General features: G+C 38.4%; 1 protein-coding gene across 1 annotated transcript; it reads left to right on the plus strand.

Moving 5' to 3' along the window:
- Positions 1-551: 551 nt before the first annotated feature.
- On the plus strand, positions 552-7,597 carry LOTGIDRAFT_163341 (hypothetical protein; the record flags this gene model as incomplete). Its single annotated transcript, XM_009059434.1, has 8 exons — positions 552-584; positions 3,853-3,909; positions 4,181-4,311; positions 5,292-5,541; positions 6,063-6,167; positions 6,779-6,841; positions 7,130-7,394; positions 7,485-7,597. 8 exons carry the CDS (start codon positions 552-554, stop codon positions 7,595-7,597), a joined length of 1,017 nt encoding a protein of 338 aa, XP_009057682.1.
- Between the last annotated feature and the right edge of the window lie 3,365 nt (positions 7,598-10,962).

A 10,962-nucleotide genomic window follows, 5' to 3' on the forward strand; every position in this document is an offset into this window, starting at 1 on the left:
ACAAAACGAAAGTGAAATAAATAGTAAAAATGAAATGAAAGTAAAATAAAAAATAAAAGTAAAATAAAAAACGTAATGAAAGTAAAATGAATTTAAAAACAAAATGAAAGTAAAATAAACGAAATGAAAGTAAAATAAAAATAAAAGTAAAATAAAAAACGAAATGAAAGTAAAATGAATTTAAAATCAAAATGAAAGTGAAATAAAAATGAATTCAAATTAAAAAGAATATTTTTTTCATAAATAAAATAATAAAATAGCTATGGCGCTCATGGGCCACCATACACATGGGACCTTCGGGTTATAGCTCATAGAGAAAGATTCCTAAACTGCTGAAAGCACACTATCTTTCTGTCTTTCTTTCTTTCTGAAGAATCATTGGTTGGTTGGTAGATGACAAGTTAACGTTCGCTTCCAGCGGATGCTGATATCGCAAACTAGGTAGTTGTTGGTAGTCGTAGTAGTTGGTAGTTGGATTGGATCAAATTGGATGATTCGGTGTTGTTGGTTTGCTTGTTGATTCTTCGTTAGATCTGGTCGGGTCGAGTGACATGGCGGTGAAACTCGGCCCTGGATGGTGTGACGTGAGTTACTCAATCTCCTTCATTCTTCCAAACTCGTTCTGATCATGGTATTTCTTGTTGATTGGTAGTTGAATGGTAGTCGTTGGTTTGGTTTGGTTAGATTATCTGTTATCTGTTGGGAAAAAAGGAAGTGAGAAAAGAGGGAGGAATAAAAATAAAAGGGGAGGGGGGAGCTTTCAACAAAAGGGGGAAAGATGTTCTCTGATGTTTCTGCAATGAGACTTGTTAAATTGATTGGATATAATTAAAAAGTGTTAAGAAACTTTGAGTATAAAAACTTAGCCTATCTGTTCAAGACAGATTTGGTTATAAAATGGAAGACTAGTTCCATTATCGTATACCAGTGGTCCGTGGGTGGAGCCAAAACATTCAGTATGGTGAGTGGTATGCCGTTGGTTTCCAGGTACTCTAGTAGTGGCTTACGAGCGGGTTTCAGTTCAGTGCATTGAATGAGGACATGCGACCTTGTGGCAACGTGGCTGCAGCGACATTTAATGGCGTTGAACTGATGATCTCGTAGTACGTTGTTGGTCCGGAGATTGGTTGCCACTTTGCAGATGGCTACAGATGGATGGTTTGGTTTGGTTGGGTTTGGTATCTTCGGATCAATCTGGTATCTTGCGGTGTCGAGGTTCCGTAACAAGTCGGCCCATTTCTGGTTGATCCTAGAAGACACGATACTGATCCTAAGAAGTCGTTCAAGGATCGTTACTTGATCGAGCTGATGCTCTCTCAATAGATCAGTGACCGCTTGCCCGTAAGAAATAATCCGATTCTTCTGGTTATTTCCGACACGAGTAAATCTTCTGATGCTGGAATACGTTGGACAGCTTTCGGACAAATACTGAAGTTTCCCCCAGAATTTGAGAGATAGTTCCTCCCTCCGAAGAGAGAGGGGTTTCTCTCCCACCTCCTTAAGTAGCGCCTCATTCTTCGTACCTACGGCTGCCCTGGTGGCAATACGTATAGCTTTCATGTGTAGAACGTCGAGTTTCTTCAGTTGAGTATCACTTGCTTTACCATAGGCAATACCATAATCAATAACTGAACGATCCAGTGACCTGTACATCATCATTAGAGTTTCTCTGTTTGCTCCCCATGTGGTACCTGAAACATAACGCATAACATTTAAGATTTTTGTAGACCGGTTACAGATATAGTCAATGTGCGTACTCCAAGTCAGACACTTGTCAAAGTGTACTCCAAGGAACCTTACTGAATTCTCATGCTTAATCTTCACACCATTCAGTCTAAGGTCAATACTGTCGTGATCTTTCTTTCTGCTACAGAACAAACCGACGGTTTTAGCTTCCAAAATAATGAAGCCCCAGTCGTTTGCCCATTTAGCAACTTGGTTCAGAGCAGTTTGCATACGCCAATTCACTTTATTGAGGTCATTGTGACCAGTCCATATCGAACTGTCATCTGCATATAGAGCCGTGCTAACCGAGAGCTCTATATGCTTTACATAATCCAGGGCAAGATCGTTGATCATAATGCTGAAGAGGGTAGAGCTAATAACAGAGCTTTGCGGGGTGCCATTCTCCAACGAGTGCTTTTCGCTGAGAGAATTGGCGACGTTCACTTGTATCTGGCGATCCCTTAAGAAGTCTTGGATCCACCTGAACATGCGACCCCGAATGCCATGTTTATTTAGTTTAAAAAGCAAACCATCAACCCAGACTAAGTCAAAGGCCTTGGATAGATCCAGGAATACTGCGCTGAAGTAGTTCTTCTTTCCGAGTTGGGCGGCCATGTCGTGTTGAAGTCGAACGAGTTGATCCATTGTTGACCGTTTCTCTCTGTAGCCGCTTTGGTTGGGATCGATAAGACCATTTATTTGACAGTGGTATCTAATTCTATTATTGACCATCGTCTCAAATGTTTTACATAGAGTCGAGGTCAGAGAAATAATAGCAGTATGAACTGCATAGACTTTTATTTTTCTGCGGTTTTGGTAAAGGAATGACCATTGCCGTTTTCAAACTTTCCGGAATTGTACCATTATACCATGATTTGTTGAATTATTCTAGTAGAACTGTAGACGCTTCCATTGGTAACTCCTTTAACATGCTGTACTTGATATTATCTTCACCAGTGGCACTGTCTTTCTTACTGTACAGTGCTTTCTTCAGCTCTTCGAGGGTGAAGGGAGCGTTAAGATCCCGTTCGTCCTCTAAGGGCGAGTGATGAATCGGAGTGTGGTTGGTGTAGAAGGTCTTCTTGTTCTTTAGAAATTCTTTGGTATGGTTGGTATCAGCACTGCCGTCAGCATAACACTTGGCTAACAAATTGGCTTTTCCTTCATTGCTGTATTCTGTGGAATCCCTGTAACAAAGAGTTGGAATGGAAGAATTAGATTTTTTACCAAGCATTGAGTCTATTTTACCCCAGACAGATCTTAGGTTGGTCTTCTCATTTAATGAGTTGCAGAACTCCTGCCAGTGCTTTGTTTGTGAGTCACGCAACAGAGCAGATGTAGAAGCCTTGACCGCTAAGTAATCTGCCTTGGTATAACGGTCCGATTTCCTCTGAAACTGCCGTAGAGCACGCTTGCGAGCATCCACGGCAGCCTGGAGTTCATCGGACCAACAGGACTTGAGTGACCTACGTGCAATGCCATCCTTAGTCCGGGGAATAGAGCCCATAGCAGCATCAGTCAACTTCCCAGAAAAACTAGAGACGTCCTCGTCCCTTGCCAGATCTAGCTTGGAACGAGTGAAATAACGCCTAAAGAAATCCCAGTTAGCCTTCCCTAGTCTCCATTCGCCTTGACACATGGCTTCCTCCTTCACAATATTACGCGACAGCGTGATTTCAATGACAACATGGTCACTTCCAAGGGTCTCACTGGTTGCTTCCCACGTACAGTCCTTGGCTAACCGACTGCTTACTAATGTGAGATCGAGATGCGAACCAAGAGGAGCAATTGCACCAACGTAAGTAATGCTACCATCATTTATGCTAACCAGGTCATTGGCCTCAATGAACTCACCAACTTGTCTACCATTAGTGTCAGTCGTTGGCGAGCCCCACAATACGTGTTTGGCGTTGAAATCACCAAGCACAATATTGTCGGTCCCGGGCAACTGATCGTAAACATACTGATATTCACTGAATCGTTGAAGTTTGCCTTTGACTTCGGGTCGATAAATATTAACGATAGAAAAAAACCTTTGACTTGTCGGTAAAGGATACCGCCTGTGCCTCCAGAGGAGCAATGGTTTTCAGAGGAACCTCACTATGGGATATACCATTTTTGATGTAGATGGCCAGACCCCCACCACTTCGATGGTTGAGAGCATTAGGTCTGAAGAATCATTGGGTAGGTAGGTAGATGACAAGTTAACGTTCGCTTCCAGCGGATGCTGATATCGCAAACTAGGTAGTTGTTGGTAGTCGTAGTAGTTGGTAGTTGGATTGGATCAAATTGGATGATTCGGTGTTGTTGGTTTGGTTGTTGATTCTTCGTTAGATCTGGTCGGGTCGAGTGACATGGCGGTGAAACTCGGCCCTGGATGGTGTGACGTGAGTTACTCGGTCTCCTTCATTCTTCCAAACTCGTTCTTATCATGGTATTTCTTGTTGATTGGTAGTCGAATGGTGGTCGTTGGTTTGGTTTGGTTTGGTTAGATTATCTGTTATCTGTTGGAAAACTCGAAGACCTGAATGAAGAATCATTCGTCTGCTTGAGTTTATATGGCGAGAAAATCTCGCGAGATCACAGGTAACCGTTATCTCGCAGCAGCGTGAAATTACGTGACAATAATAAAAATTACGGATTTAATAATGAATATGTACAAATAATAAAAATAAATACGGATGATGATATAAACAAGAAAATTAAATAAGGGACAAAGACGGGAGCAATGTGAGAAGTAAGCCAAAGGTTAATTAAATTTTGAAAAGTAAATAAAAGCCAAAAAGATAAAAGAATAATTTTGATTCATCACAATATGAACAAGATTTAGGCTTTCGCCTATTATCCCTTTCGCCTATTATCCCTTTCGCCTATTATCCCTTTCGCCTATTATCCCTTTCCAAATAGATAAACTTTTAAAATGATTAAAAAAAAGTGTTTACTTCTTAAAGATGGGTTTCCTTATTTTCAGTTATGAATATGAAAATGCCAATACTTATATGAATAGAAATTCTAATGACATCGAAAAATACCATTTTGTCTTACATGACCATAATTAATTCATAATTAGCTAAAGTAGAAGAGAATTACCAACAGAGTTGCAATGAGTGACCGATCAAGGAAGGTCTTTTTTCGTTTATACATGAACATTTATTGGTTCAAACTCTTAGGCCTAATTATATGCAATAAGAACACATTCACCTTGTGAAGATGAAGTTTATAATAGCTTGACATTGTGAAGATGTAGTTTGTAATAGCTTGACATTGTGAAGATGAAGTTTGTAATAGCTTGACATTGTGAAGATGGAGTTGGTAATAGCTTGACATTGTGAAGATGAAGTTTGTAATAGCTTGACATTGTGAAGATGAAGTTTGTAATAGCTTGATATTATGAAGATGTAGTTTGTAATAGCTTGACATTGTGAAGATGAAGTTTGTAATAGCTTGACATTGTGAAGATGTAGTTTGTAATAGCTTGACATTGTGAAGATGAAGTTTGTAATAGCTTGACATTGTGAAGATGCCTTAAAGCATGAAATATATTTGACTGTTGATATTGTTTTCAGAATGGCCCCAGTATTACATGCCACCTCTAGACCGTTTGTTATGTCCGGGATTGATGTAAGTAACTTTGAAGAACCGTTGAGAGAACGGGCTGTCTGCCCTATTTGTCAGCAGATCCTGCAGAAACCAATGCAGTTATCGTGTGGTCACCATGTTTGTCTGAAATGTTTAAAAGTGGTTTTCCAGAATAATGATTCGGCTATCTGTCCAGTTAATGATGATGATGACTGTAAAAATATCAACAGAAGTAAGGTAATAACTTATATCTAAAAATGGATTTTCATTTTTCTCTTCATCTCAATCAGGCATTAGCCCGCCCTTTTTCCATTTCCAACTGTCGAGGGATCTTTAACGTGCACAGTCTGTAGCACACGGGGCCTCGGTTTATTGTCCCATACGCATCTGCATCACTGACAGGACCGGGTTGAAAAATCCGAAGGTATTATCTTGACCTATGACAGGATTGAACCCTGGACCTCCAAGTTAGGCAGCAAGCGTCTAACTCACTGAGCCATCGCAGCCCCCGCTGACAATAAGCAGTTTTCTATTCCACTTCAATATACCATATATTGGATTTGATCTGCTATTTTGTATTCCATGTTTCGACAAGAAACGTTCCGATTGGTTGAAATAACGTCATAAGAACGGGACTGTGATATAAAACTTGTTGGGTCACAATGGAGAAGAAATGTATCAGAAAGCAAGGAAGAAACGAAATTGTAATCTGATTTTGATTAGATTGACTACAGCCATACCCCTTGTATCTGTTGTAGGTATTTCTGGATGTCAGTGTTGGTAAACAAGTAGACAAACTCGTTGTTACAAACCCAAATATTAAATCTGAATTTAGTGCTGACAGCCGTTGGAACAAAACTCAGGTAATCTGAATGAATGTAATGGTGAGGGTGGTCGAAAGGTTAAGTTTGCGTCATCTATCATCCATCATCATCATTATCATCATCATCACCATTAGAGAGTGCAGAATGTCTAGAAAATATAGTCTCTTGCCGATATGACCAAGGGTCTAACAAGTGTAAGTGTAAAATTCCAGTCAGTCCAACTACCAACTACTACGATTACCAACTACTACGACTACCAACAGCTACTTAGTCTACGATATCAGCATCCGCTGGAAGCGTACGCTAGCCTGTCATCTACCAACAACTATCTAGTTTGCGATATCAGCATCCGCTGGAAGCGTACGTTAACCTGTCATCTACCAACAACTACCTACGTTGCGATTTCAGCATCCGCTGGAAGCGTACGTTAACCTGTCATCTACCAACAACTACCTAGTTTGCGATACCGCTGGATGCGAAAGTTAGTCATTTACCAACCAACCAACCAAACGGTCAAAGGTGAATAACAAAAAAAAGGGTGAATTTTTGATTTATATTTTTTAATATTCGCTTTATTAGCCGATTTTGCTTTAAATTAAGATATCCGTTTCCCTTTTCAGAATTAAATTATTTTATTTCTATCCTTTCAGAGATCCTCAAATGATATAAACTCCAGAATATTGAAAAATGAACAAGATTTGAAAGATCTTAAGGTTTGTGCCTGTCTCTATCCCTTTGTATGCAATATAGAAATAGGATCGGATATCCGAATATCTGTCCAATCTTAATCGAAATTAGACTTCACTTCCGTTCGTATTTTATTAGTTTCGTATCGAAAGCTATTAGCTTTGTACGTAACCACTACAGTTACGTTTAACACTGTCCTTCTTGACTTTTCATTCTGTTAACCTTTGCTTGACCTCTGGTTTAACCAATCATGTGGCTGCCCTTCCAGCGACGGGATAATAATTATCGTTATAATGAAAACCTTATTTTTTCAGTCGGTAATTATTTCCCAATATGAACAAATTGAATCTTTGGATCGTAAAGTGTCAGAATTGACCCACAAAAATAATTCACTAGAACAAGATGGTTTATTGAAAGAAGAAGAAAGGGTGAAGAATCTTACACAAATACAAAATAATGATATTGGGGCAGTCGTTAGTAAGGATAGTCGGGCAGTCGTTAGTAAGGATAGTCGGGCAGTCGTTAGTAACGATATTGGGACAGTCGTTAGCAAATTTGGTACCATCAATCGTATGGCAGGTTAGTATGAATGTTAATACGGTTTTTGTGCTCATCAAGTATATAGAGTTTGAAAATGTTCCTTTCATTGAGTTTTGAGTTTTCTTCCAGGCCCAAACTATCCAATTGATGCAAATGAAAGTCGTCATTATGTTAAATATAGATTGAAAAGGGTTGCAAGGATTGTCGTGAGAGCAAATGTTCATGTTCAGGGGAATCAGTAATCAGTCTAAAAAAATAAATTTGTATTTTTTTAATAGAATTAGTGATAGGCGTCGTGTGTGTATGAGTATGAAACCGTTATATCGGTTCTTTCTTATATGAATTTACTAACAGTTAGTTGTTACTAAAAAACACCTTATGATAATCAAAAGTTATCTCTGTTTTGTGACCTAGGCCAGTGCTTTTATTGGGATTTCTAAATCTCAATCTCACTCTAACACCATGTTACTGGGTATACAAACCCATGTTACAAACTTACATCAGCTTAACCACTCTCCGTAAGGGATGTCAAAATTGACAAAACCAGTCTGTTGTCTCGGAAAAGCGGTTTGCGTTTTCAGATTTCAGAAGTAGATGGTCAAGTCCAAAGCCATGCTGCAAAAAAATCTAACATGGGTGCTCTAAGCTACTGAGAGCTGTACTTGGCACAATGACTGTAGCTTCTGTGGTGAGAATGAGAGTGAGAGACTAGAGTAAAACCAAAGTATCGTGTCTAACTAGCCAGCAGATTGTTTGGTACAATGACAGTTTTCTGTAGTTGGAATGAGACTAGAGCATACCAAACTATCGTGTCTAACTAGCTATCAGATTGCTTTGTACAATGATAGTTTTCTGTAGTCAGAATGAGACTAGAGCATACCAAACTATCGTGTCTAACTAGCTATCAGATTGCTTGGTACAATGATAGTTTTCTGTAGTCAGAATGAGACTAGAGTATACCAAACTATCGTGTCTAACTAGCTATCAGATTGCTTGGTACAATGATAGTTTTCTGTAGTCAGAATGAGACTAGAGTATACCAAACTATCATGTCTAACTAGCCAGCAGATTGCTTGGTACAATGATAGTTTTCTTTAGTCAGAATGAGACTAGAGTATACCAAACTATCGTGTCTAACTAGCAAGCAGATTGCTTGGTACAATGACAGTTTTCTGTAGTTGGAATGAGACTAGAGTATACCAAACTATCGTTTCTAACTAGCTATCAGATTGCTTTGTACAATGATAGTTTTCTGTAGTCAGAATGCGACTAGAGCATACCAAACTATCGTGTCTAACTAGCTAGCAGATTGCTTGGTACAATGACAGTTTTCTGTGGTCAGAATAAGACTAGAGCATACCAAACTATCGTGTCTAACTAGCTAGCAGATTGCTTGGTACAATGAACGTTTTCTGTAGTCGGAATGAGACTAGAGCATACCAAACTATCGTGTCTAACTAGCAGATTGCTTGGTACAATGACAGTTTTCTGTAGTCAGAATGAGACTAGAGTATACCAAAGTATCCTGTCTAACTAGCCAGCAGATTGCTTGGTACAATGATAGTTTTCTGTAGTCAGAATGAGACTAGAGTATACCAAAGTATCCTGTCTAACTAGCCAGCAGATTGCTTGGTACAATGATAGTTTTCTGTAGTCAGAATGGGACTAGAGCATACCAAACTATCCTGTCTAACTAGCTATCAGATTGCTTTGTACAATGATAGTTTTCTGTAGTCAGAATGAGACTAGAGTATACCAAAGTATCCTGTCTAACTAGCTAGCAGATTGCTTGGTACAATAACATTTTTTGCGATGACATAATATTTTATTTCACTTATACAAAGAATCATAAATATAAATTAATGAAGAAATAAATATGAAATATATAGAAGAAGGGAGACAACCGATGTCATGTATTGTATATCAATAAATAAGTCCAATGATATCAGTACCTAGTCGTCGTTTGTGCTGTTCTTATGTACAACGAAAACAGGATTAAATGAAACTTAAAAGACAAGGTGCGCATTTTTTTTTTTTTTTTTGACCGATCGTATTTTAGTCACAGAAACTTGAATTTGTTAGCTAAGCTAATAAGTATTAGTGTTCACGGCTCACCATCGAAATTGAGCCTTCACATCCATGTGTGTTTAGAATTATCCACGTTTGAATGTTATAATGATGACTCGTCATTTTAAGATACTCTGTGATATATAGAAAAGATATATTATATGGTAATAGTGAGTAAAATTTCTAGTTTGAAGTATTTTTAAAGGAATAATACGATTTTCGTACATTTCCAGTACTTTCGAAGACATTTTACATATTTTAAGACTCAAATCAACCCCCCAAAATGGCGAACCTGTACCTTAAACTAAAACGTGCGGAAAGTTTATTTATTGATAGTATTACTAAAAGTTGTGTTTTTTTTTTATTTGTAAACGGGTAAAATCTTTAACATCTGACATTTTCGGCTCGGTCGCAAACTAAGGATGTGCGGTTGAACAATAACCCATCTGGACATCCCATAAGATGTGGCAGGTTGTTCGCACAGTGAAGGTATTGCGTACAGTCTCCGCCTATCGCAAACATACCATCAGTAGCAGGGCATTCGACACCGGAAATAGATTCCACATACGTTTGGATATTACACCTACTGATAATCGAATCAAACACTGCCCCTAATGCACATGCACTTCGTGTGGGAGCGAAGTTGATACACTTGTAAAACATTGTACTGTTTTGTGGATCTGCGAAGTCGCCATTGGCCTGGGGACATCTGAAGAAAGTTTGTGATGTTACCAAGGCTACAAGAGCTGAAAAACATAAAATCACAATAAAATGCCTTAGTGAGCTCATATTCACAGTGTCAAGCTATTACCATAAGACGGGGTTCGCAATATCTTATATAAGACGGGGTTCGCAATATCTTATATAAGACGAGGTTCGCAATATCTTATATAAGACGAGGTTCGCAATATCTTTTAAGACGAAGTTCGCAATATCTTATATAAGACGAAGTTCGCAATATCTTTTAAGACGAGGTTCGCAATATCTTATATAAGACGAGGTTCGCAATATCTTATATAAGACGAAGTTCGCAATATCTTTTAAGACGAGGTTCGCAATATCTTTTATAAGACGAAGTTCGCAATATCTTATATAAGACGAAGTTCGCAATATCTTTTAAGACGAGGTTCGCAATATCTTTTAAGACGAAGTTCGCAATATCTTCTATAAGACGAAGTTTCGCAATATCTTATATAAGACGAAGTTCGCAATATCTTATATAAGACGAGGTTCGCAATATCTTTTAAGACGAAGTTTCGCAATATCTTTTAAGACGAGGTTCGCAATATCTTATATAAGACGAGGTTCGCAATATCTTATATAAGACGAAGTTCGCAATATCTTATATAAGACGAGGTTCGCAATATCTTATATAAGACGAAGTTTCGCAATATCTTATTAATACGAAGTTTCGCAATATCTTTATAAGACGAAGTTCGCAATATCTTATATTATACGAAGTTTCGCAATATCTTATATAAGACGAGGTTCGCAATATCTTCTATAAGACGAAGTTCGCAATATCTTATATAAGACGAAG

This window comes from Lottia gigantea, assembly GCF_000327385.1.
Source record: "Lottia gigantea unplaced genomic scaffold LOTGIsca_39, whole genome shotgun sequence".
Lineage (NCBI taxonomy): Eukaryota > Metazoa > Mollusca > Gastropoda > Lottiidae > Lottia > Lottia gigantea.